Source organism: Enhydra lutris, unplaced genomic scaffold (assembly GCF_002288905.1).
Source record: "Enhydra lutris kenyoni isolate GAN:26980312 unplaced genomic scaffold, ASM228890v2 scaffoldscaffold26, whole genome shotgun sequence".
NCBI classification, from domain to species: Eukaryota; Metazoa; Chordata; class Mammalia; order Carnivora; family Mustelidae; genus Enhydra; species Enhydra lutris.
Genome location: NW_019154110.1, coordinates 4,761,003 through 4,784,293, shown reverse-complemented (window position 1 = coordinate 4,784,293; position 23,291 = coordinate 4,761,003). Strand labels below are relative to the sequence as shown.

Sequence of the window (23,291 nt, the reverse complement as noted above, 5' to 3'; positions counted from 1 at the left end):
GAGTCCTAATGAAATTGGCCCTGGTAGTAAATGAGAGTCGAGATTTCAACCCACACCACCAACTAACGACAGGACTGTATTCTGTGGGCCTGAATCGCCTCCATGGGAAGTCTAGCTATTAAAGGTGGACCTGATTTTTGGAAACAGCCTAATGGTAAGTATTGAGTTCATGATAATGTGTGTTCATTGCAACACTCACTGTACCTTATTTATACTCTGAGGTGTTAATGAATTTGGAAAAGGAAATCAGCCAAAGAGGAGGAATTATAAATTTGTCATGAACTATAGGGCTTTCAGGTGATGAGCTCCTGTTCAACCCTGGGGTCTGATACTATAGCCACTAGCCACATGGAATTACTGAGCACTTCAGCTGTGGCTAATCCCAATTGAGATATATTATAGGTGTAAAACACAAGCTGGGTTTCGAAGACTTTGTATGGAAAAGAGAATATAAAATATTTTTAAAATATTGATTACATGTTGAAATTGTATTTTAGGTATATTAGGTTAAGTAAAATACATTAAAATTAATTTCACCTGTTTCTTTTTACCTTTGTAATGTGGCTACTAGCAAATTTAAAATGACTTATGGGGCTTACACTGTACTTCTATGGGACAGCACTGCTCTTGAAACGTAACAGTTCTAGCCTGCAGGCACTTATGGATAACAGTTGCTTGAATGGAAAACTGGGAAGAAAGACCACCTAAGAGCACAAGCATGAGCCTGGGGTTTCCCAAGACTCAGCAGAGGGTATCCCAAGGTGTATGTACTTCTGGTCAATCAAAAAGATTCAGCAAATAAGAGTGGGAAGTGGCAGAAAAAAGAAAACTAAACTAAGTGCTACTGGTAAAAGCTTGTATCATAGAAATGTGTGAATTGGAATGCTTAGTTCTTGTTGCAGTTTGTCAGATGCTAGGTGAGTAGCCAAAAGGGTATAGAGCTTCCAGCAGCAAATCAGGAGAGATATGGAAGGGTAGATGAATGGGAAAATACCATTTATAAATAGGTAACATAAACAAAATGTTTATTGGTGGTGTTTTGCATAATTTTTTAAATTTCGTTTTTCAAATTATAAAAATAATAGATGCCTGTTATAGCAAGTGAAACAATGCAATGCAAAGATGTATTAAAGGCAAGCCTCCCCCCCATTCTACCTGCCTGAGGTAATCAATAGTGTGTACACCTTTGTAAAAAACATATGCATACACATTCAAATTCTGTATGTCTGTTTACACACACATTTTCCTCCCCCAAATTAATATGTAGAATGGTGTCTCTGGGATTGAGGGGCTAGTATCTTTTTTTTTTTTTTTTTAAACTCCACTTGTACTTACTCCTTTCTTCCATTTTTTTTCACGTTCTCTCACCACACACATGGAGGAGAAAAATGCACTGAGTTCTTTACAAAAACGGCATCACTTCTTACACTTCTGCATTTTTTTTCTTCTCCATTCAATATCTTGTATGGAGCTGCTTTTTTTTTTTTTTAAGTGAACTTGGCTCCCAATGTGAGGCTTTGACTCACAGCCCCAACATCAAGAGTGGCACGCTCTACCAACTGAGCCAGCCAGGTGCCCCCTGTATAAACAGCCTTCTATGTCAACCGATACAGATGTAATTAACTTATTTATCACTTTGTATTCCTTACCCTTTTTTTAAAAAATGGGTTTTTTTCCTCTGTTCTAATTTGTCAGAGTTTCGTGTGATAGACCTTAACTCATTACAAGCTTTTTTTAACTCTGTTTTTGTCCATTGACTTTTATTAATGGCATCTTTGGCCCTACATATAAGACTTTTATTTTTAAGGTTTTATTTATTTATTTAAAAGATTATATTGGGGCGCCTGGGTGGCTCAGTGGGTTAAAGCCTCTGCCTTCGGCCCAGGTCATGATCCCAGGGTTCTGGGATCGAGCCCCACATCGGGCACTCTGCTCAGCAGGGAGCCTTCTTCCACCCACCTACCCCCCCACCACCTCGGCCTGCCTCTCTGCCTACTTGTGATCTCTGTCAAATAAATAAATAAAATCTTAAAAAAAATTAAAAAAAAAATAAAGTTTTGTATATGATATGAAGTAGGGGTCCAAATATTTAAAAACACTTGTACTTTTATTTTTTAAGTAATCTCTATGCTTAACGTGGGGCTCAAATTTACAATCCCAAGATCAAGAGTCACCTGGTCTACCAACTGAAACAGCCAGGTACCCCAACACTTGTAGCTTTTAATTTTAGGATTAGACATTACTTATTTTGTAAAAATCCAAATACATAACCCAAATCAGCAACTCTGAGAAGTATGTACCAGGCAGTTCTAAGTGAACTCAAGGATGAAACTGTGGAATTAGTAGCTGTGCTACAATGACTGATGTGTGTATAATGTGTATGATGGGAGTACTGAACAAAGGAGGCAGTGTGACAGCTGCTAATCAGTGAAGCTCCATAAACCAGCAAAATTCGTGGAAAAATGGTATGTTCTCAGAATATAAGCAAAACCAAACTATAGGGAGTAAGGTAGCCTGCTTTTTTGTAAATAATCATTCCTGATCAATCTATTAGAACTCATCATAGCGGTTCTATCAGTTTGCTAGGGTTGCTATAACAAAATACCACAGACTGGGTGGCGCAAACAATAGAAATTTATTTTCTCACAATTCCGGGGGCTATAAGTGTGAGATCAAGATGTCAACAGAGCTGGTTTCTTCTGAGGCTTTCCCATTGGCTTGTTGCAGATAGCTGTTGTCTCCCTGTATCTTCACTCCGTCTTCCTTCTCTGTGTGTGTGTCTGTGTCCTAATTTCTTCTTTATAAGGACACCAGTCATTGGATTAAGGCCAACCCATGACCTCATTTTAACTTAATTACATCGTTAAAGACTATCTACAAATAAAGTCACATTCTGAAGTACGGGGGTGAGGGGTTAGGACTTCAACATATGAATGCAGGAAGGCAGACTGTAGTGAAGACACAATTCAGCTCAAAAGAGGGATTAATAATGCAGTGAATATGATTTTATTTTGAAAAAGCTTTGACAAGATTTTTACACTGAAGGCTCTATTTAAAGAAGTAACTAAGGAATTGTGATTACCAATTCGTTAAATTAATGAAGAAATGAACAGATCGATATATGGTAAAGAAATTCAGAGGTAAGAAACAATGAGTAGAATTACAAAGACACTTTTCTAAAAGACTATAAGGATTGGTGTTAAGATGAATCTTACATATTTAGAAAAGATAGAAGGGAGTACAGCATAAAATATCCATACTGATAGCTATATCTGACTTCCTCTAGGTAATGAAAAAACAGAGTTAAGAGGTGATATCAGGTGGTATATGAAAGTATTTTTAAGTGGATTTCATGTGGGTAAGTACAATATATTATATTTATAGGTCAGTGATTTTAAATGGGGGTGGAGGATGGCAGGAAAGAATGCCTTCCAGGGATAAGCATATCAAAACTGGGGGGTGTAGACAGTGCTTTTTCAAATTATACTTTCTGAAACTTTGATTTTCTGTCACTCCCTCCACTCTACATTGATAATCACTACTACAATGCTCCACTGATTAAAAATGTCCACATTTGATAAATGATTCAAATTACACTTATATGATTATGGTCCCAAAGCTACCTAATATTACCTAAGAAAGGGACCCTAGAGACATGTCAACCATGTCCAAAAGACCTTCACCCAATATGCTGGTTGTGACCAGAGAGGCTATATAATGGTAGGTGACCTGAACATTAACACTGGACCAGACACAAAGCATCATAAAATCATCTACAACTGCCCTTTGAAAAAGCATCACAGAACTCTGAAGCCCAATCCCCTTCAATCAAGAACCAGTGATTATAACCTCCTCATTTTATATATAGGAAACTAAGATCCAGAGAAGTTCAAATAACTGTGTAAAGACTCTGAGATAGTTATTGGTGGATCTAAGCACAAGTCTAATACTCTTAACGAGTTTAGAAACCATTAATTCCTATTTCTAGTGTTCAGGGTTTTTATCCAATATGCAGTTCTGGTCACTACAACTTTTACAAAAAAAATGTAGGAAAGCTAAAATAGTATCTAAAGAGAAACAAATGAGATAAAAGGATTAATGTTACATTTTATTATTCATTTAGAAACAGAAAAAAAGAAAATAAAGGTAGCAAAGATGGATCCAAGAATGTGGCTAGCATACAAAATATACAACATGAAGTCCTAAACACTTGCTGGAAGTGGACTACAAATTAGGCTTTAAGTGGCCTAGCACTGATATAAAGAGAAAAATACAGTCTGTTGAATATTTAGTGTCTTTAAGGTAAAACCAAATAGCAATTTAGGAAAAGCACAGCTGGGTCCAGAGGAAATTTCTCCCATGCATCCTTAAATTGAACATTATGAATTATAATGAACACCCTTTATAGTATATCCACAGCAGTTAAATTTCATAGGGATTTTCCTAGATTGCCAAAGTATAATCCAGAGAAAGCAATTTTGCAGAGACCAGTAAAATGCCAGCTTTATACAGGGAAAATCTGGCTTAGTCCAGGGAACAGAATTAATAAACACATGTATACAGGGTGTTCCAGACTCCTTTTGGTCTGTAAAGAGAGATCAGAAATAACTGAAGAATAATGAAAATGAAGTCTTTGAAGGGCTCCTGGCTGCCTCAGTCAGAAGAGCGTGCTACTCGTGATCTCAGGGTTGGGAGTTTGAACCCCTCATTGGGTGTAGAGATTACTTATATACATAAATTAAAAAAATTTTTAAATGGTTTTGAGAAGTTTAAGAAAAATGAAAAGAAGTCAGTAAACGCCAGAAATACATACAAATTTAAGGTCCAGATGATTTACCTTTTCCTTTAGGAAAAGGTTCTCGAAATACATCTAACCTTAAATCTGAAGGTTGACGTCATGCCTGTTAATCCCTTGGTTTGTCCATCAGAATGTGAATCCTAGGTTTTCTAGGAAAATGATCAGTTTAAGAATCTTGTCTTTTGAAGAGGTTTTGTCTTGGAAAAAAAAATTCAATAGCTATCCCAATCAGCCCTAGAAGACATTTAACCCACATTTGTTTCAGTTCCTATTCCTCACATTTTAAATTCACTTTTGAAATTTTTAAAAATTAGATTTGTTACGGACTGGCTTTGAGCCCCCAGGTCTTATGTTTTAACTGCATATTTAGGGGTTAAAATGCCAGCTTATGGGGCACCTGGGTGGCTCAGTGGGTTAAAGCCTCTGCCTTTGGCTCAGGTTGCGATCCCAGGGTTCTGGGATGGAGCCCCACATCAGGCTCTCTGCTCAGCGGGGAGCCTGCCTTCCCCACCCCCCCTCCCCCCCACACCTGCCTCTGCCTACTTGTGATCTCTGTCAAATAAATAAATCTTTTTTTAAAAATGCCAGCTTATGAGACCTTTGAAAAACATTCATATTGCTTCCAACAAGCCTATAAATAGCACCTTAAGGTCCCATGAAGTGTTAATATTGCTCAAGAAAGGAAATATGGCAGGGGTGCCTGAGTGGCTTGGTCGGTTAAGCATCCAACTCCTTATTTCAGCTCAGATCATGAATTCAGGGTCGAGAGACTGAGCCCCATGTCAGGCTCTGTGCTGGGCATGGAGCCTGCTTAAGATTCTGTTTCCTTGGGGCGCCTGGGTGGTTCAGTGGATTAAGCCTCTGCCTTCGGCTCCCGTCATGATCTCAGGGTTCTGGGATTGAGCCCTGCATCAAGCTCTCTGCTCAGCAGGGAGCCTGCTTTCCCCACCCCCCCATCTCTCTGCCTACTTGTGATCTCTCTCTCTCTGTCAAATAAATAAAATCTTAAAAAAAGATTCTGTCTCCTTGTGCCCCTCCCCTCTCGAATAAATAATGAAAGGAAATATGGCAGAGGGAAGGAACAGGAAAAGTAGAATAAGCCTCTGGCTGAAAACTTCAGGTATGAGCTTTGAAGAAATGAAGCAAAGGAAAAGGTTGACACTCTGATATGAGATGTTGAATTGAGAGGTGGGTTGTATTAGAGGGTGGGAGGGGTCAGGAATTGTGGCTGCCAATAGCAGCATGCCCAAGATTTGAACTCTGGTCCAAAAAGTGTAACAGAATGGTAAGAGGCTACGGATTGAAAACAAACCAGATCATCAAAGTGGTCGTACTGAGTTGGCAGTGGAAGAAATCCTCAGGTTCCCAGATGGGCTCAAATCTATAGTAGAGGGGCTCAAGCAAGGCTGGGATGGACCAGGTAGGACTCCAGGTTACAGTCAAAATCCTTGAAAATCATGGACTCCGATGGACTGGGCTGAGTAGCTTGCGCCTTCATGACAAAGTTCACTGGCTGCTTCTGTAGGAGCTCTGGGTCAAAGGCCACACCCCGAAAGAAAGGGTGGACCTGGAAGTGATGCAAGTAACGCAGACGCTGGAGGGGATTCTGGCATAAGAGCTGAAGGCAAATAGAGCATGAAGGGTGAGGAACTGGAATGGGAAGGGGGCTAAACAGAAAAGCTGGAAAAGGAGAAGTTCATCAAGCTATGGAGAGCAGGAAGAAGAATCCTAAAGAAGATTTGAAAGAGAGAAACAGGCTGATTTCGGGGCAAAGCTAGGAAGAAAGGCGCTGTATTGGTAAGAGAGTAGCACTGGCCCTCTCTCTCAGAAGTGACCTGTTATGGATGGGGAGGATAGATGAAAGATGAAAAACTCAGAACTGGAATTTATAGTGCTGGTTAGAGGGCGAGTGGTGAGGTGGTACTTGATCAAGTTGGAGCACACGCCCACCCTGGCCAGATTATTAGAGGAAAGGGGAAGTATCACTTCAGTGATAGGGATAGAAGGAAAATAGTGTTCACCCTTACCTCATGGAGCAGGAGTGAGAGCCCCTGGTTAAGAGAAGCTGGGATCTCAGAACCATAGTGGGTCACACTTGCCAGCATGGCCACATGATCTCTCTCTGCAGCCACTGGGAACTGAGTTGGGCCGGGTTAGGGCGGGGGAGACACAGTATCATTGGTTGGTAGGAGTGAGGCAAGATTTCCTAAGGTCTTTTTCCCATTACAGGGCAAAGCTCCTCTCTTTGCTCAAAATCCCTACCATTCTCTCACCTTCCCAGTTGCCAGAGAGAAAAGCAAGACACCCAAGGACCACCAATCAGCAGCGTGGTTGTAAGGCCCTCCACTCAGGACCTCTGGGGCTAGATTTGAAAGACAGTTGTCATTGACATCAATCAACTAGACTCCTGCCAATGCTTACCCACCAGCTTTAGCCCCTCTCTCACCCATGTACTGAAGAGTGCCACAGATAGTATAGGCTCGGGTTCCCTGGGACAGGCGGCGGGACAGACCAAAGTCTGTCAGTTTCAGATGGCCTATGACAGATAAAGCAACAGCACCACTCTGGTCCTCCCCTCATCAGCCACAACTTATTCCCAAACTGAGGGTCCTTTCATTCTGGGCCTAGGAAAAGAAAAGGACTTACCTCGTTCATCCAGAAGGATATTCTCCATCTGAAAAATCACAGGTGAGAAGTTATTAGTCATCCTCTTCCTTTTTTTTTTTTTTCCCGTCCTCTTCCTTTCAACCCTCTTCCATCATGTATACCTCCCAGCTGAGAAACATGCCCTATTCAGTATTCAGGCCTATACATTGATGGCCCTTGCCCAAATCCTTAGCACTCCTGAAGGCCCCAAGGTCAGCTCTTCTCAGCTCCCTCCCCCGCTGCCTTCTTAGATCTGTTGGAACTTCTGAGGCCCCACTTCAGACAAAGAAAAAAGCACTTAACTCTACCTTCACATCCCGATGGATGATGCCCAAATCATGGAGATAGCCTGCAGATGACAAGAAGTTTGGGGTGTGCTAAAGCTCTCCTGTAGTTCCCATCCCATTCCTATCCCTGTTCTTTGACCTCCAGAGTTAATATCAGATCTCTTCTCTGCCCCTCCCTCTCAATTCTTCCCTCATTTCCATTACCATTCTTGTTTCACTTACATAGCACCAGAACCAGTTCAGCAGCAAAGAGGCGGATGGAAGCCTCAGCAAAGCAGCCAACAGAGGACCACAGGGAGTACAGATCTGTACTGCAGTAGCTGCACACTGCAAAGTACCAGAAGTCTAGGCAATGTTTGGGGTTACTATGCCTGGGCTCAAGGCATTTTAGGCCTCTTGCCCAAACGGATGCCACCCGTTGTTCCCTCTCTTGGGAGAGAAAAGTGCTCTGAGAAGGGAAACAGAGCAAAGGGAGTACAGGCCAAAGGAATGGGTATTCTCAGGTGGGGAGTACAATAAAAGGGTTCTTGGGAATGAGAGGCCCATCACTCACTAATGAAGAGGTGCCGTTTTCCCTGCCAGCTGTCCCCCAAACAGTGTACAAAAGGATGGTTGATCTGTCGCTAGGAATGAAGAAAACAGGAAGTTAGGGAGGTAAAATGTCACTGAGAATCAAGGCAGCCAATAAGTCAGGATTTACCTAGTTCTGCAGAAAAGGAGCTGCTGCCCCACCTCTCAGTTCAGGTGAACTAAGTAGGGATTTCCTGCCTGGTAATTCCAAAACCAGCACGATACTGAGGAACACACTATGACATGCTGGAGAGATTTCCATGGAAGGGTCTAGAATTAATTGCTGATAACTACTTTTCCCAGGATCTACTTTGGTTGAAGCAGAGGGAGTGGGCAGAACCAGGAAGAGCAGGGCAGTTGGGACAGGAAAGGTACTTTGTCCACCTGTGGTTTACTTCTTCCTAGGATCCATTCCTGGGCTCTGTGCATACCTGGATGCTAACCTCCTCTTTGCACTGCCTCAGGATGTCCCTCTGTAGGACCTTTACCTTGGGCACCACCTATAAAAGGAGAGGAGTGGTGACTCCCAACAGGTTGTTTATGCTTACCAAACCTTTCTGAAACCAAGATTGGAGGCAGGGACTAGAGAATGATGTGGAAGAGTACCTAGGTCCCTACCTTCACTGCAAATACTGCTTTCTGGCCACAGTCTAGCACCTTGAGGACTGTTCCGAAGGAGCCTTTAGCTACAAGGCCTAAAATCTGTACAGAGAAATGGAGAATAGCACAATTGAAACTCTGGCCATTCTTAGATGTCTCCCCAAGACTGAGACCCCTTCCAGGGACTGACCTACCTTCAGCTGGTGATGCCCCCTGAGGGGCCTAATGGGAAATTCCGGCAGAAAAAGGTTGACGAACTGAGGCACTGGCCACTCAGACAGAGGCTTCTCTGTTAGCAAAGGGGCCGGTTCCAAGGACTCCTGGTGTAGGTACTGATGCCCCCGTAGTCCCCACAGCTCTTCCACACCTGACCTGGTAGTCCCCACACCTGACCAGAGGCTCTTCCAGCCTCGGACCCAGGGACCCCGGATGCTGTCACCCTGCTGAGAACCAAGGGAGCCACTCTAAACCTCTGCCCTTGAGGCATTACAAGTTCTTCCCATCTTAGAAGACATACCCTCAAATCACCTTAGGGATCCATTTTTGAGCACCAGGCAAAATTGTCATTGCCATTACCGTTGCTTTGGGCCAAGGCCTAAATTTCCTGGACATGATTTAAATCCTCTAGGAAACCAGTATTTGGATATTTTTCCCCTTGAGGCATCAGAGATTCAGCCTGTGGCTCTTGGTATGGAATTGGGGTATTTTCACAGCATAGCCTACTAGTTCCCCTCCACGGTGGGCATCACTAACATTCTCCTCAGTTCCCTCCTAAGTCAGTTCCCAGGCCTTAAGCCCATGCCCCCTTTACCTCCCCCTAAACAGGCTACCAGAGCCCCACAGCCTACCTTATGAGAAGTAGCCACCGGGGCATGTTGCCCCTGCCGACAGCTCACTGTTCCCATCCAAAGCCTCTGCCTCCTCTCCTCCTGCTAAATCTGCTGTCCTAGTTACATAAGCAACCCCTGCCCCTGATGCTATATTACACATGAGCCCCGCCTCTTCTCTGCTATTCATGACTGGAGATGCAAGTTGATGCAGCCAAACCCCACTCTTATCCCCAAATTCTATCCTCCCCCCAACCCCAGTTATGAATAGGCTGAGCCAGCAGTAAAATGTGTAGAGACCTATTAGGAGGCCAGTGTCAAAGCAGAGCTGGGATGTATCTGTGATACAGTCTCACAGAGGAGAGAAGAGGTCATCCCCATTGAAGTGGTAGCTAGAGGATATGTCTTAGGTTGATGGGGAGGGAGAAACATAGGTTGAAACCCATGCATTTAACACACCAAAAAGAAAAAAAAAATCAAATTTAAAATATATTTTTTTTCTCTTTAAGTCGTTTTCTTACCATTCTCCAGGGCATACCCCAAGGGGACACATGGCCAGCCCTGGCATCTATTGCCATCTTCCCAAGTGAACTTGGCACAGATTGAGAAGGGGCTGATTTCCCCCCAGAACCCTAATACCTCTCATACAAGGCAGTGGAATGAGGAACAGGAGATCGACTCCTCCCCTCAACTTTCTAACACAGAGGGAGAGCAATTACACTTAGAAATATATATGTATATATTTATATATAGGTCTATAAAAATTTATCACACTTGATCAGAACTGTCCCTCCCACCCTTTCAGTTGGCCCCAGTGGAACCAGATCCTAGTCCTGGGCCCATTCCCTGGGTCTTGCTCTCTTGATGCCTCTCTGGCCCTTGGCCTGCTGATCAGTGTGAGGTAGAACTCAGCGTTATTATCCACTGTATTCTGCAGGGAACAGGCCAGCTGCTAAAAGAGCAGTGCCTCTCTCCACAGTACCCTGTGGGCTCCTGACCCCCCACAAATCCTGATAGGTAAAGGGAAGCACCTCCCACCCCGCAAGTCCCTGGGGCCCAAGCCAGAGTCAGATCCTGTACTGCCGCCACTCTTGGATGCTGGATCACTTGCGCCTCCCAAAGATGGACTTCTTGCCAGGGTTCTTGTTGCCCACACTTAAACCGATGAGGAGCCGGGCTTTCTCCTCCTCTTCCTGCTGTTGCATGTTGAGGTCTGATTTAGTTTCTAGCTTTCCCCGGACCTCAGACCCTGTTGCAGGCTTCAGCCTTAGCTTCTCTTTGATTACCTGATAGGTTAGAGAGGAGTAAAAGGGAAGGTAAATATTAGCAGTACAAGCAGAATAAATCAATGTGAACAAGTCAATAAAGATTTATTAAGCTTACATGAAGGCACAGAGGGGCAATTCAAATTATAAAATGATCTCTGCTTTTAAGAAGCTTACAGTCTAATTAGAACCCACTCTGAACCTCAAGTTGTGTCAGCCCTCAGTTTCCTAAAAATCAACTGTTAAGATATACAAAATACTCAGTAACCATCTAATTTAATCATCTGACCAAAGTCACGGAGCGTGTAGGGATAGAAGTTGCTCACTTCATTCAGCTGCCCATCCCCAAAGGCTGCTTGTCCTACATATGTCCTACAATGAAATGCACCTGAGCACAGGATCTGTTTGCCAGCCCCTGCTAACCAAACCTCCACAAACTCTGCCGGCATACCTGGGCAACCAGGGCTTTGCGGCTGTCCCGCTTGACGGCCATGGCAAAGTCGAGCCATGTCCAGGTGTTGTTGTGGTACTCCAGACAGGGCAGCACCAGGTTAAGGTCACCCCAATCCACACTGTTCTTCTCACCCTGCAAGAGAAGGTGAGGGAGGGGACAGAGAAAAGAAGAATCAAAAGATATATCAGCTGCCATTTTTAGTTCAAGCCATACCTGAGTCCGAGCCCAGTGCTTTCCTACAGTAGGAGTTCAGCTACTGATTTCCCTTTACCTCATCCTGTAATGGTACTGACTCCCGAAGGCAGCAGAGGGAACAGCAGGTTACCACCCACAGACCTGCTTCACAAACTAGTAGACGGTGGTGCCTAACTTTAATCTCTGATCTTATCTGGTTCCATTCCCCCCTGTTCTAGAAAGTACTGGGGAGAAGCAGACCTTGTAGCTGACGCACAGAGGAACCTGTGGAATCTTTATGTAGATGAACGAGTTGTTCATGGCAGCTCGCTCTTTCATCTTGTCAATATCATCCACAGGGTGCTAGGAAAGGCAGGAAAGGAATGTGAGTCCCTGAAACCATCGGAAGAAACTTAGGACCCCAAACATCTCCATCTCCTTTCATCCCTGGAAAAGAATGAAGAAATCCCTAGTGGGGCCAAACAGGGAACCCCAGGACTTTCCCATCTCTCCGCCATTAGGGGCATGTGTGGTACCTCAGGTACTTTCCGAAATGACCTCCTGACGCCAGAACTCCGATTTAAGCCTTGAGCCACACCCTTCCCAGCGCCCAGTGGTGCCGCATCATCCGCCGCAATCAGCTGCCGAGGCTTCACCACTGGAATCCCTACGAGAAAGCGAGCATACCAGCTGCCATCCTCTTTCTGAAGTTTTAGCTATCTCGGGGCCACTACCGCAGTCTTCTGGAGCTCCACCATAAAAGTTCTCACCAGTAGTCACCAGTTTGGACTTATCTTCTTCATCTCCAACCTCATCATCTTCCACACTTCGGCCAGGAAAGAAAAAGCCCATTATTCTATGGAAGAACTGGTGTGTCAGCTGGATGGTGAGAGGCACCACATTTACCTAAAGAGGAAAAAGGCTGAAGAAGCAATTAAGCTCAGACATCATCCCTCAGTTTTACCTACCCCTAATGTAGCATAGTAACACACAGATAGCTTTTGAGTGCCCTTTGTTTCTGTATCCCCAAAGGACTGTATACTAACCTCAAAATGTTCCTTAACAGAAATACCCCCAACAGGGGGCCGGACTTTGCTGAAGAGGCGAAGGGCCAGCTGTCGCCCAGACTGGCAGGAGCTCTGGGGCCGCAGGACTACCTACAGGATAATGAGTGACAAATCAACCCACAAGTCTGTTCAAACTAAGAGAAAAAGCAATGGTCTTGCTAAGCCAGGCAAGCTTTCAACCTCTCAGATCACCACACTACCTCCCACCCTGGATTTATGTGAAAGGGCCCTTACAAATGCCCTGTGTTAGGGGGCACCTGGGTGGCTCAGTTAAGCATCTGATTCTTGATTTCCACTCAGGTCATAATCTCAGGGTCATGAGATCTAGCCCTGTGTCGGGCTCCACACTGAGCACAAAGTCTGTTTAGGATTCTCTCTTTTCCTCTCCCTCTGCCCCTCTTCTCTCTCTCTTTCAAATAAATAAAATCTTACAAATGCCCTTTTTTTTTTTTTTTTTTTTAAAGATTTTTTATTTATTTATTGACAGACAGAGATCACAGGTAGGCAGAGAGGCAGGCAGAGAGAGGAAGTGGAGCAGGCTCCCTGCTGAGCAGAGAGCCCGACGCGGGGCTCGATCCCAGAACCCTGGGATCATGACCCGAGCCGAAGGCAGAGGCTTAACCCACTGAGCCACCCAGGCGCCCCACAAATGCCCTTTGTTAGGAAGCATGAGAATGGGGGAGGAATGGGGAAATAAGACTTGCCTTATAGACCGCATTGGGGAGGAGGTTGTTCATAGTGAACCAGCCCAATTCCAGAAGATGTTCTGCTGTGTCATCAGACTTATTCACCTATAAAAAGATTTCCCACCACCCCCCGACCCAATATACTATAATTAGCCTTTCTCAGGAGCTTGCCAGAGAATGGCTACATTTCCTATTTTTAGGTTCTCCAAATGTCTAATCCCAACCTTTGGCATCTCTTTCAATTTCATACAATCAATTCACCCTCTCATCCAGTGTTTCTCATGGGCACTACTGGCGAGGGCACGGTTGGCAAGGATGCTAAGTGCCAATAGCACTTCCCACAGTCACTGTGATATTTAAAAAATGGTCTTACATATTTCCAAACTCCCAGGGGGAAAAGGGTGTGGAATAATGAATCATGTCCTTTCCTCCATGCCATTAGTTACTTATTGCTGGAGAGCTGAATGTCCATATAGATTTAACAATTCTATTCCAAGCTGGACTTGGAAGATGACTTCCCTCTGGGCCATATTTCTAGGGATACTCTTATTCAGTGAAAGGAGCATTTGATCAAGCTCATCTATATCTGTGTAATTTCAAAGTACAAACAATTGTGTCTGAGGAGAACTATGCTCATGTCTCGATCATCAGTAACATCATCAGTAATCATATAATAATTAGCTTCTTTGTGTCTCTTTCTATAAGACTCCTGAGACAGGTCAATGCCTCTCAACACAGCTTGCCTTTGTATGACTGTATACCCGATACCTTGCTGTAGAGGAACCGCTGCAGCTCCAGTTCAGCAATTCCTAGCTGTCCGTCTTCCTCTGTCAAGCGCCATCGTGCCTGAGCAAAGTAGAACTCAGTGCGACGGACAACACTCACATCTTCTTGTTGCTTCCGCAACTCCATCTTATTGGCCTGTTGCAACTGGAAGTCCTTAAAACACCTGCAGATGGACAGGAAGGCCAGAGCCAATAACGGTAACAGCATTTCGGTTACGGTGGGGTGGAATGCTCTAGAATGATGCAGGAGGTAAACCCAGAGATGGACCTATTTTGGAAGAGGTACTCCCTAAATTTTTTCTGCTGGATTCACTGCTCCTCACACCTGGAGCCTGGGAGCTAAAGCCCATCTTTTAGTTCCACAGCTGCTGCTGCTTTTTTTGTTTTTTTAAGTAATCTCTACACCCAGTCTGGGGCTTAAACTCATGATCCCGACATCAAGAGTCGCTCTACTGACTAAGCCAGCCAGGCACCCCCCGCAGCTAATAAAATATTCTCTGCCCGGGATGCCTGGGTGGCTCAGTCGGATGAGCCACTGCCTTCAGCTCAGGTCATGATCCCAGGGTCCTGCGACTGAGTCCCACATCGGGCTCCTTGCTTGGCGGGGAGCCTGCTTTTCTCTCCGCCTCTGCCTGCTACTCTACTTGCTTGTGCGCACGCTCACTCTCTGACAAATAAATGAATAAAATCTTAAAAAAAAAAAGTCTATGCCCACTCATAAACCCCTATGATTGTATCTGCTATTGTGCTCCTTACTGATCAACTTCAAGACATTTTATTGTCAGTTCACCTGCACATAGCAAGGCCACAAAAGTGATCTTTCCAAACCATTTGGTTTTCTCCTTTCCTAAGAGGAAAGGAGAGGAAAGGCTCTAATGAAGAGCCAAAGGAGGGGGTCTCTTATTCTCAGTCTTTTGGCCAAGTCCAGCCAGGTTCATTCAGGAAGTACCCAAATCTATATCAGCCTTCAATGATGTGCACGAGACCCAAAGACTATCATTAACATGGGCAAGGAAGGGGCGCCTGGGTGGCTCAGTGGGTTGAGGCCTCTGCCTTTGGCTCGGGTCATGATCTCAGGGTCCTGGGATCAAGCCCCGTGTTGGGCTCTCTGCTCGCGGGGAGCCTGCTTCCCCCCTCTCTCTGCCTGCCTCTCTGCCTGTGATTTCTGTCTCTCAAATAAACAAATAAAATCTTTTTTAAAAAAAAGAAAAAAAACACGGGCAAGGAAGAGAGATCAACCCTAGCTGGGGTACCGGAAAGAGGCAGAGAAAGAACGCCATGGCACCTGATGAGGATATTAAGTTCTTCGCTTTCCAGCTGTAGACTGGCCTTCTCCTGGTTTAGCTGCAACTGAAGCTTTTGGTTCAGGTCAAGCAGGTTCTCATTCTTACTGTCATCCTGCAAAGACTAGGGATCCAGGGCAGAAGAAACTGAGAGGAGATCTCCCTTGTCCTAGGAGAACACCCTCTCCTCAGACTGCCCCGGTAACTACCTTCATGATAGAATATATCTGCTTTTCCAGCTGCCGTATCTGGGCCACATGCTGCCGCACAGCCTCCTGCAAATGTAGTATGCTACTGCGCTGTTCCTCAGGATTGCTAGAGATCTCGAGCTGGAACCTGACCCGCTGCTTCTTCTCACTATGCTCCTGAAGCAGCGGAAAAGGTAATGAACAAGATTTTTTAACAGATATGTCTTGCAGTAAAGTGAAACAGAAAAAGTGACAAGGAATATGGATCTCTTCTAGAAAGCTTACCTGTATCTGTCAGCATTAGTAGCAAGTGTAAGGGGCAGGCCCATGCAGAAGTAGTAAAGATTTCACAGTAAGCCAGTCCCACAGGGTAGGGATGGAGGTGATAGTGGGGACTAGTTACTGATTTCAGAGGTATCAAAGTGACTGAGTAGAGAACTGACCAAGAAAAACAATCAAGTAAACAAGCTCTACAGTCTCTGGAACACTCAAGACCCTTCCTGGATAAGTGAAATTTCAACAGCTGCTACTGATTAATAGAGGATGTACCAATCACAAGGCCCTTTTTCAGTCTGAATCATGGCTTTTCTTACTGGACTCCAAATAAAGCACAAGGTCTATGGGTTCCTGTGAGGCTAACTGGCATTCTATAAAGGACCATGCTCACCTTCCGCTTAGGTTCTACGTGGAGCAGCAGGTTGTTGACAATGTCCAGGATCATGGCATACTGAGCCGGGTTGGTGGAGATTTCCAGCTCATGATGAATAAGGGTAAAGGTATCCACAGCCCCTATGTAATTGTTAGCAGCTAAGTAAGAAACTCAAGGTTCTCTCTAAATACCTACCCCATCTTTAAACCCATACTTGGAACCTCTCCTGTTAACCCCATAGAAACAGCTTAGTGAGATGTTCATGGGTAGAAACATGTTTGCTTATTTTAGAATCAAACAATTCCCATTCATTCCAGTTCCCTCCAAGAGCACACTTCAGCCTCTTACAGCAGACCTTACATAATGCAGAGCAAAGTAATGTCCAGTGCACAGTGGGACTTCTAATAACACTACTGACTCAGAACCACGAAGGAAGCTACTACTTTCACAAGTACTGTAGTCCCCTTCTAAAAGCCTTTCAAGCCCTGAATACCTTCCTGTTTCTTTAGGAGATCTTCCTTTTCCTGGTTCTCATGGACCTCAGGTGGTTTAATCTGAGTTGCCAGCTCAGGATCAATGTCATGGCTGTAACTGATATAGTACATTCGGCAGCTACAGCGTGAAATGATCCGCTGGACTTGCTGGGCTTGCTGCGCTTCAGCTGGCTGGTTCCAATCTGGGAAGAAGTGGGAAAGAGATAAAAGACATTCTCAATAAAGGTACTGTAAGAGCTAGGAGTGATGTCTCTGGCTACATGTGATGTCTAGGGAACTCTATAGACACTTGCTTTCAACCTAGCCTAACACAAAATGGTCCCACCCCAGCATATGTTAATCTTGAGAGTATGTACGAAAATGCGCCTCTCTTCCTAACCACATGATGGGGAATAAGGGAGCGCTGACCTGTGGTGGTGGTAACCATGCCTCCCACTGCCTGCCCGCTCTCCATCAGCTCCTGCACAGAATCCAGACTACGCTGCCGGTGCTCCTCGATATTCTTTACCTGAAGACAGAGATACAGGCACATTTAACTCCTGGCCAACTGGGTCACAGACCTCTAAGATGCAAGCAGTTATACTTACTATTCAGACTTCCACTGCCTAGAATAGCCTAAGGATCTCCCACGGTAGAAGACATACGTGACTCCCTCCTGGCCCAAACCACTCAAATTCCCCAAAGCCAAATGATTTACATGCACATTTGCCAAACCTGCAGGCCTGAGGCCAGAAAAGCAAGCTAGGTTAAAATTAAATCCTGTCCTACCTCACACCTATTAGGATAGCTACTATCAAAAAAAAAAAAAAAAAAAAGAGAGAGAGAATATACCAAATGCTGGCAAGGGTGTGCTGAAATTGGATCCCTTGTGCACTGCTGGGGATGTGTCAAATGGTATAATGGTACTGTGGCAAATACTACGTCAAGCACAATTCCTCAAAAAGTTAAGAACAGAAATACTGTATGATCCAGCAATTCTACTTCTGGATATATACACAAAAGAACTGAAAGCAGGGTCTTGAAGAGATTTGTATATGTTCATATGGCATTATTCACAATAGCTAAAATATGGAAGAAACCCAAATATCCATTGGTAGATGAATGGATAAGCAATATGTAGTGTATACACAAACACAAACACACACACACACACACACACACACACACACACACACACACACACACAAAATGGAATTCAGTCTTAAAAAGGAAGATGCTGGGGCACCTGGGTGGCTCAGTTGGTTAAGCGTCTGACTCTTGATTTTGGCTCAGGTCATAATCTCAGGGTTGTGAGATCAAGCCCCACACTGGGCTCTGCATTATGCACAGAGCCTGCTTAAGATTCTCTGCCCTTCCCCCTACCTGCCTCTCTCTCTCTCTTTCCCACTTCCTTTCTCCCTCTCTTAAAAAAAAAAAAAAGGAAGACGCTACAACACAGATAAACCTTGAAGAGATTCTAGAAAGTGAAATTAAGTCAGTTACAAAAAGACAAGTGCTATATGATTTCATTTATATGAGATACTTAAGAATAGTCAAAACTAGGGGCGCCTGGGTGGCTCAGTGGGTTAAGCCTCTGCCTTCAGCTCAGGTCATGATCCCAGGGTCCTGGGATTGAGCCCCGCATCCGGCTCTCTGCTCAGCAGGGAGCCTGCTTCCCCCTCTGTCTCTGCCTGCCTCTCTGCCAACTTGAGATCACTGTCTGTCAAATAAATAAATAAAAACTTAAAAAAAAAAAGAATAGTCAAAACTAGATGCCTAGGTGGCTCAGTCATTAAGTGTCTGCCTTCAGCTTGGGTCATGATCCCAGCGACCAGGGATTGAGGACCCCTGAGCAGGGAGCCTGCTTCTCCCTCTTCCACTCCCCCTGCTGGTGTTCCCTCTCTCACTGTCTATATCAAATAAACAAATAAAATCTTAAAAAACCAAAACCAAAAATGAATAGTCAAAATTATAGAGACAGAAAGTACAATGGTGGTTGTTAAGGACTGAAAAGGGGAGGTGGGGAGTTATTGTTTAATGGGTACAATTTCAGTTTTACAAGATGAGGAGTCATGGAGATGGATAGTAGTGATGGTTGAATAACATCATGAATACATTTAATACCACCAAACCTTATACTTAAAAATGGTTAAAACAGTAAATTTTGTATGTATTTTACCAAAATTAAGAAAACAGGAAAAAATTCAAATCATGTTAAGCACAACAAATTTCATCAAAACCAATGACTTTCCCATCCACTTTGATATTCATGTGTTTGTATTCTTGCTGTTTTCTGTCTTCAGATGATCACTCTGACACTTGCTATGGGGTAAGGGGAATGAATTCTTTTTTTTTTTTAAAGATTTTATTTATTTATTTGACAGACAGAGATCACAAGTAGGCAGAGAGGTAGGCAGGCAGAGAGAGAGAAGGAAGCAGGCTCCCTGCTGAACTAAGTCTCTGCTAAGCTGAAGTCAAAAGGAGTAACAGAATGAGTGATATGGATAGACCATAAGCAAATCTGCCAAGTCACAAAAAATTCATATGGGAAAGGCAAGATAAAAGTCCCCTGCCAACTCAGTAAAGGACACCATAAGCAAAACAAACAGGCAACCTATTGAATGGAAGAAGGTATTTGCAAATGATACATAAGGAACTCCTACAACTCAACACCAAAAAAACATTAATCCAATTTAAAAATGGGCGGAGGACCTGAGTAGATGTTTTTCCAAAAAAGACATACAGATGCCTAACAGAAACACGGAAAGATGTTCAACATCACTGATCATCAGGGTAATGCAAATCAAAACCACTTCACACCAAAATAGCTAGTATCAGGGTTTCTGGGTGGATCAGTCAGTTCAACGATCGACTCTTGGTTTCAGCTCAGGTCATGATTTCAGGGCTTCAGCTTGGCACTCAGCATGGAGTCTGCTCCAGATTCTCTCTCCCACTCTCTCTCCCTCTGCCCCTACCCCTGAACACCCATGCACAACAAGCACACTTTTTCCCTCTCTCAAATAAATAAAATCTTTTTTAAAAAAAAAAAAGATTTTATTTATTTATTTGACAGATAGAAATCACAAGTAGGCAGAGAGGCAAGCAGAGAAAGAGGAGGAAGCAGGCTCCCCACCAAGCAGAAAGCCCAGGACCCTGGGATCATGACCTGAGCCGAAGGCAGAGGCCTTAACCAACCCACTGAGCCACCCAGGCGCCCCAAATAAATAAAATCTTAAAAAAAAAAAAAAAAAAAAAAAATCCACAAAGTCCCTCCCATCTAAGCCAAATACACATTCTATTCTAATGCTAACACCAAAGCCTGACAGGGAATAAAGGGTTCACATGCAAAAGAAGGCATGCCTAAAAGCAGAGGCCCAGAAAATGCTAGAGAGATCTTACATAGCTCATCTTGCCCACCTCTGCCTGAGTAGTTAGAATCTTCCGTGCCTACCTCCTGAGACTACTGGTAAAGAGCACGGCTTGTCTGAACCACAGCTGTAATATGATACATTACATGACCTCTCATATTATCAACAACCTGACACTTCCTTGGCTTGACATCTGATTAAATGATTACCTTGTATGTAATTACATCTGAGGTTGCTAGATTTGAGCCCAAAGGTTGTTGGAGTAAGAAGCGCCAGGCAGGGAAGAGGGATTAGCTTTTTCCCCATTGAGTATAATGGCAAATGAAGTTACCACACTGGTGCTTACCAGTGTGAAGTTACCACAGCTGGATGCATAAGTCGTTTGGGTGTACTATGCCCAGCACAACGTGACCACTTCACGCCTGTTCAAGAATACGGGCTAGGTACATCTTACCTTATAAACTATTAGATCTCTCAATAATTCTGATATTATATCTTAGAAATTATAATGCAAATTGTTTTACTAAGCTGAAAAGAAAACCTACAGCCTAGTCCCTGCCAACTGCTCATAAGTTCACCATCTAAGAAAACATTACCTTGACACACATACCACCCCTAACAACTTTTTAAAAATGGTAGGATTATTTTCCCTCTAAATGAAGCTTTGTGTTTTTCAAAGCACTGTCTCACTGATCCTTTCAATAATCTTGTGAGAGGGAAGTATTAACTCAATTGTATAAATAACAATGACTTGCTCAAGGGTTCATGGCTACTATAATAGCAAAGGTGGCATTAGAACTCACATAACCTGACTGCTAGACAAGCAATCTTTCTATTCAAACCTTACTACTTTGCTGAAACAACCAATCAACCATCTTCATAAGAGAAATAAGAGAAAGGGCAGATAGAGAACTTATCTAAAGTTCTCAAACTTACTGCCTATTTTCTTGGCTGCCCACTGATTGTGTGCTTTATTAGCAGGGGTCAGCAATCTTCTCAAAAGTAAAAAAGTTCTTGGGGTGCCTGGGTGGCTCAGAGGGTTAAGCCTCTGCCTTCGGCTCAAGTCATGGTCTCAGGGTCCTGGGATAGAGCCCCACATTGGGCTCTCTGCTCTGCGGGGAGCATGCTTTCCCTCTCTGCCTGCCTCTCTACCTACTTGTGATCTCTCTGTCAAATAAATAAATAAAATCTTAAAAAAAAAAAAGAGAGAGAGAGAGGGACACCTGGGTGGCTCAGTGGGTTAAGCTGCTGCCTTCAGCTCAGGTCATGATCCTACAGTCCTGGGATCGAGTCCCACATCGGGCTCCTTGCTCAGCGGGGAGCCTGCTTCTCTCTCTGCCTGCCACTCTGCCTACTTGTGCGTGCTCTCTCTCTCTGACAAATAAATAAAATCTTTAAAAAAAAAAAAAAAGAGAGAGAGAGAAGTAAAAAAGTTCCAACCTACTTTATTCTGGTGCTGGGAAATGAGATAAGAATTTCCTTTGCAATGAAAAAGAATACCAAGAGATTAAAAAAAAAAAAAAAATCACTATGTGCTCACAGACCACAAATCAGAGACTACCTACAATTCCTACATTCAAGGTGTTACCAGCTTCGTTATTCTACTAAGCTGGAGCAACAGGTACTAGCAGGAATCTTGCAAATAGTCTGCTGGGAGGAGCCAAATATGGAAAACTAGGACTATAATGGGCCTTCCCAGTGCCACCAACTAACCTCTAACCAGAGCTGTCGGCCATCCTGCTCAGTGGGGCTGCTTTCAGTGGTGGCGAAGTACTGCATGCCATCCAGTAAGCAAGTCCAGGATGTCTTTTGCTTCAACGTGTCACCATACCAGGCTGGATGGTGTTGGCACTGCAGCAGCTGAGCTTTGGCGGCTGACACAATGACACAGCCTTCTGTCTCCGCTCCACGAAGAACCATCTATACCACAGACAGAAGCAGAATTACAGCACGAGAACCACCAGGGAAGGTGAGAAGGTTAGTGAAAGGATTGTACCAATGACTACAGCTGGGCCTAATTCTGGTTTACTGAGTGAATGCTATGGTTTGAGATATGAAAGTTGGATTATCCTGGATACCTGCTGGAAGGAATATTTTTTTGGAACTCTGTCTGCCCATTCTTATTTGGTGGCGGAAGAAGATGAACGAATACTATGATCTAGCCCAAGGCTGAGGTGCTCTGGTAAAGAGAAGTTACCTGGCAGTTAACCAGCTCAATAAGGCAGTTTCGGTTATATATGTCATCCGTCTGGCAGGCAGCAATGCCACACAACTGGTCACTCACACCTGACTCCTCTTCTGTGAACACTACAAACCTATCTGTCTCTTCAATCAGCTTCTGCAACATGTAGGCACCTGCAGGGAAAAAGCAAGTGGGAAAAAAGTCATAATCTCAAAGGGATGGGGAACACATCTAGGGCCAAAATGATCTTCCTTCAATTTCTCTACAACACATTCTCCTATCTGCAACTTATCCACTCCACCCCTTCATCCTTGAGAGCAAAATAAGGGTTGTTATTTCATTTTCCCTTCAACTTAACAAAAGTAATAGATTCCCAAAAGAAACTTAGAAATACTATGTAAGTGGCAGCATTTTTTTCTCCTAGGTATATCAAACTCTGAATTATTCTAGGATCTTTTTTTTTCTCATTTTGTTACTTGTATTTTTCACTTCGTATTATCTTAAACTAAACGTTTGTTGACCACTCCTTTCCCCACGAAACCACTCCCTTGCCATTAGTGCCACTGTGTTCTCATACTTCTACTGCTTCCTCTGATTATGCCTCTAAATCCTTTTCTCCCAAGTTTTAGAAAATGAGTATCTCCTAAGGTCCATCCTTGGCATGTTCCCCTCTTCCTCTTTTCTTCTAATGAGTTTGTTTAACAGTGTGTTATGGTTAATAGCAGCCTCCAGAATCAGACTAGTCTGCCTGTATTTAAGATCCTATCTCTGCCAGTTTCTTGATTGTGACCTTTGGCAGCTTGCTTTAACCTGGGCCTCAGTTTCCATGTCTGTAAAATAAGAGTAAGTATCTCATAAGGTTGTTGAGGGAATTTAATGCAACAACATACAGAAGTATTTTGCAGAGTACCTGCCACACAGTAGGCAACTATTATTACCTCCTTGGCCTTACCTCTTAGCTCATTCTGAAACTCCCAAAATCTTCATCT

General features: G+C 43.8%; 2 protein-coding genes across 5 annotated transcripts in view; both read right to left on the bottom strand.

Moving 5' to 3' along the window:
• Positions 1 to 5,820: 5,820 nt before the first annotated feature.
• On the bottom strand, positions 5,821 to 10,202 carry LOC111151226 (uncharacterized serine/threonine-protein kinase SgK494). 2 transcript variants are annotated; one of them, XM_022509022.1, is made up of 12 exons: positions 9,750 to 10,202; positions 9,096 to 9,344; positions 8,920 to 9,003; positions 8,733 to 8,801; positions 8,285 to 8,354; positions 7,954 to 8,058; positions 7,753 to 7,793; positions 7,445 to 7,472; positions 7,245 to 7,334; positions 7,072 to 7,160; positions 6,826 to 6,936; positions 5,821 to 6,416 (listed from the first exon to the last, which is right to left on the bottom strand). In XM_022509022.1, exons 1-12 carry the CDS (start codon positions 9,804 to 9,806, stop codon positions 6,195 to 6,197), a joined length of 1,215 nt encoding a protein of 404 aa, XP_022364730.1. In that variant the 5' UTR covers positions 9,807 to 10,202; the 3' UTR covers positions 5,821 to 6,194. The 2 variants fall into 2 exon arrangements, with proteins under 2 accessions (XP_022364730.1, XP_022364732.1); XM_022509024.1 differs by having other exon boundaries at positions 9,096 to 9,341; positions 9,750 to 9,815.
• The window catches only part of LOC111151225 (KIAA0100 ortholog), a 32,054-nt gene continuing 18,580 nt past the window's right edge, over positions 9,818 to 23,291 (bottom strand). Inside the window, exons 25-39 of one of the 3 annotated variants that reach the window (XM_022509019.1) lie at positions 22,318 to 22,475; positions 21,834 to 22,040; positions 17,182 to 17,281; positions 16,773 to 16,955; positions 16,298 to 16,419; positions 15,652 to 15,807; positions 15,445 to 15,566; positions 14,143 to 14,323; positions 13,393 to 13,479; positions 12,668 to 12,778; positions 12,392 to 12,527; positions 12,158 to 12,288; positions 11,883 to 11,984; positions 11,445 to 11,579; positions 9,818 to 11,014 (exon numbers count right to left, since the gene is read on the bottom strand). In XM_022509019.1, coding sequence (XP_022364727.1) covers positions 10,832 to 11,014; positions 11,445 to 11,579; positions 11,883 to 11,984; positions 12,158 to 12,288; positions 12,392 to 12,527; positions 12,668 to 12,778; positions 13,393 to 13,479; positions 14,143 to 14,323; positions 15,445 to 15,566; positions 15,652 to 15,807; positions 16,298 to 16,419; positions 16,773 to 16,955; positions 17,182 to 17,281; positions 21,834 to 22,040; positions 22,318 to 22,475 — 2,114 coding nt within the window. In that variant the 3' untranslated portion in view covers positions 9,818 to 10,831. The other 2 variants (XM_022509020.1, XM_022509021.1) reach the window with 2 other exon arrangements.

Bases quoted from the DNA above. Each gene is read 5' to 3' on its own strand.
- LOC111151226 (XM_022509022.1), bottom strand. From the start codon at position 9,806: ATGGGAACAGTGAGCTGTCGGCAGGGGCAACATGCCCCGGTGGCTACT. The intron at 9,345-9,749 runs GTAGGCTGTGGG...CTTGGTTCTCAG, and splicing joins CGGTGGCTACTTCTCATAAG to CAGGGTGACAGCATCCGGGG. The intron at 7,794-7,953 runs GTAAGTGAAACA...TGTCATCTGCAG, and splicing joins TGAACTGGTTCTGGTGCTAT to GCTATCTCCATGATTTGGGC.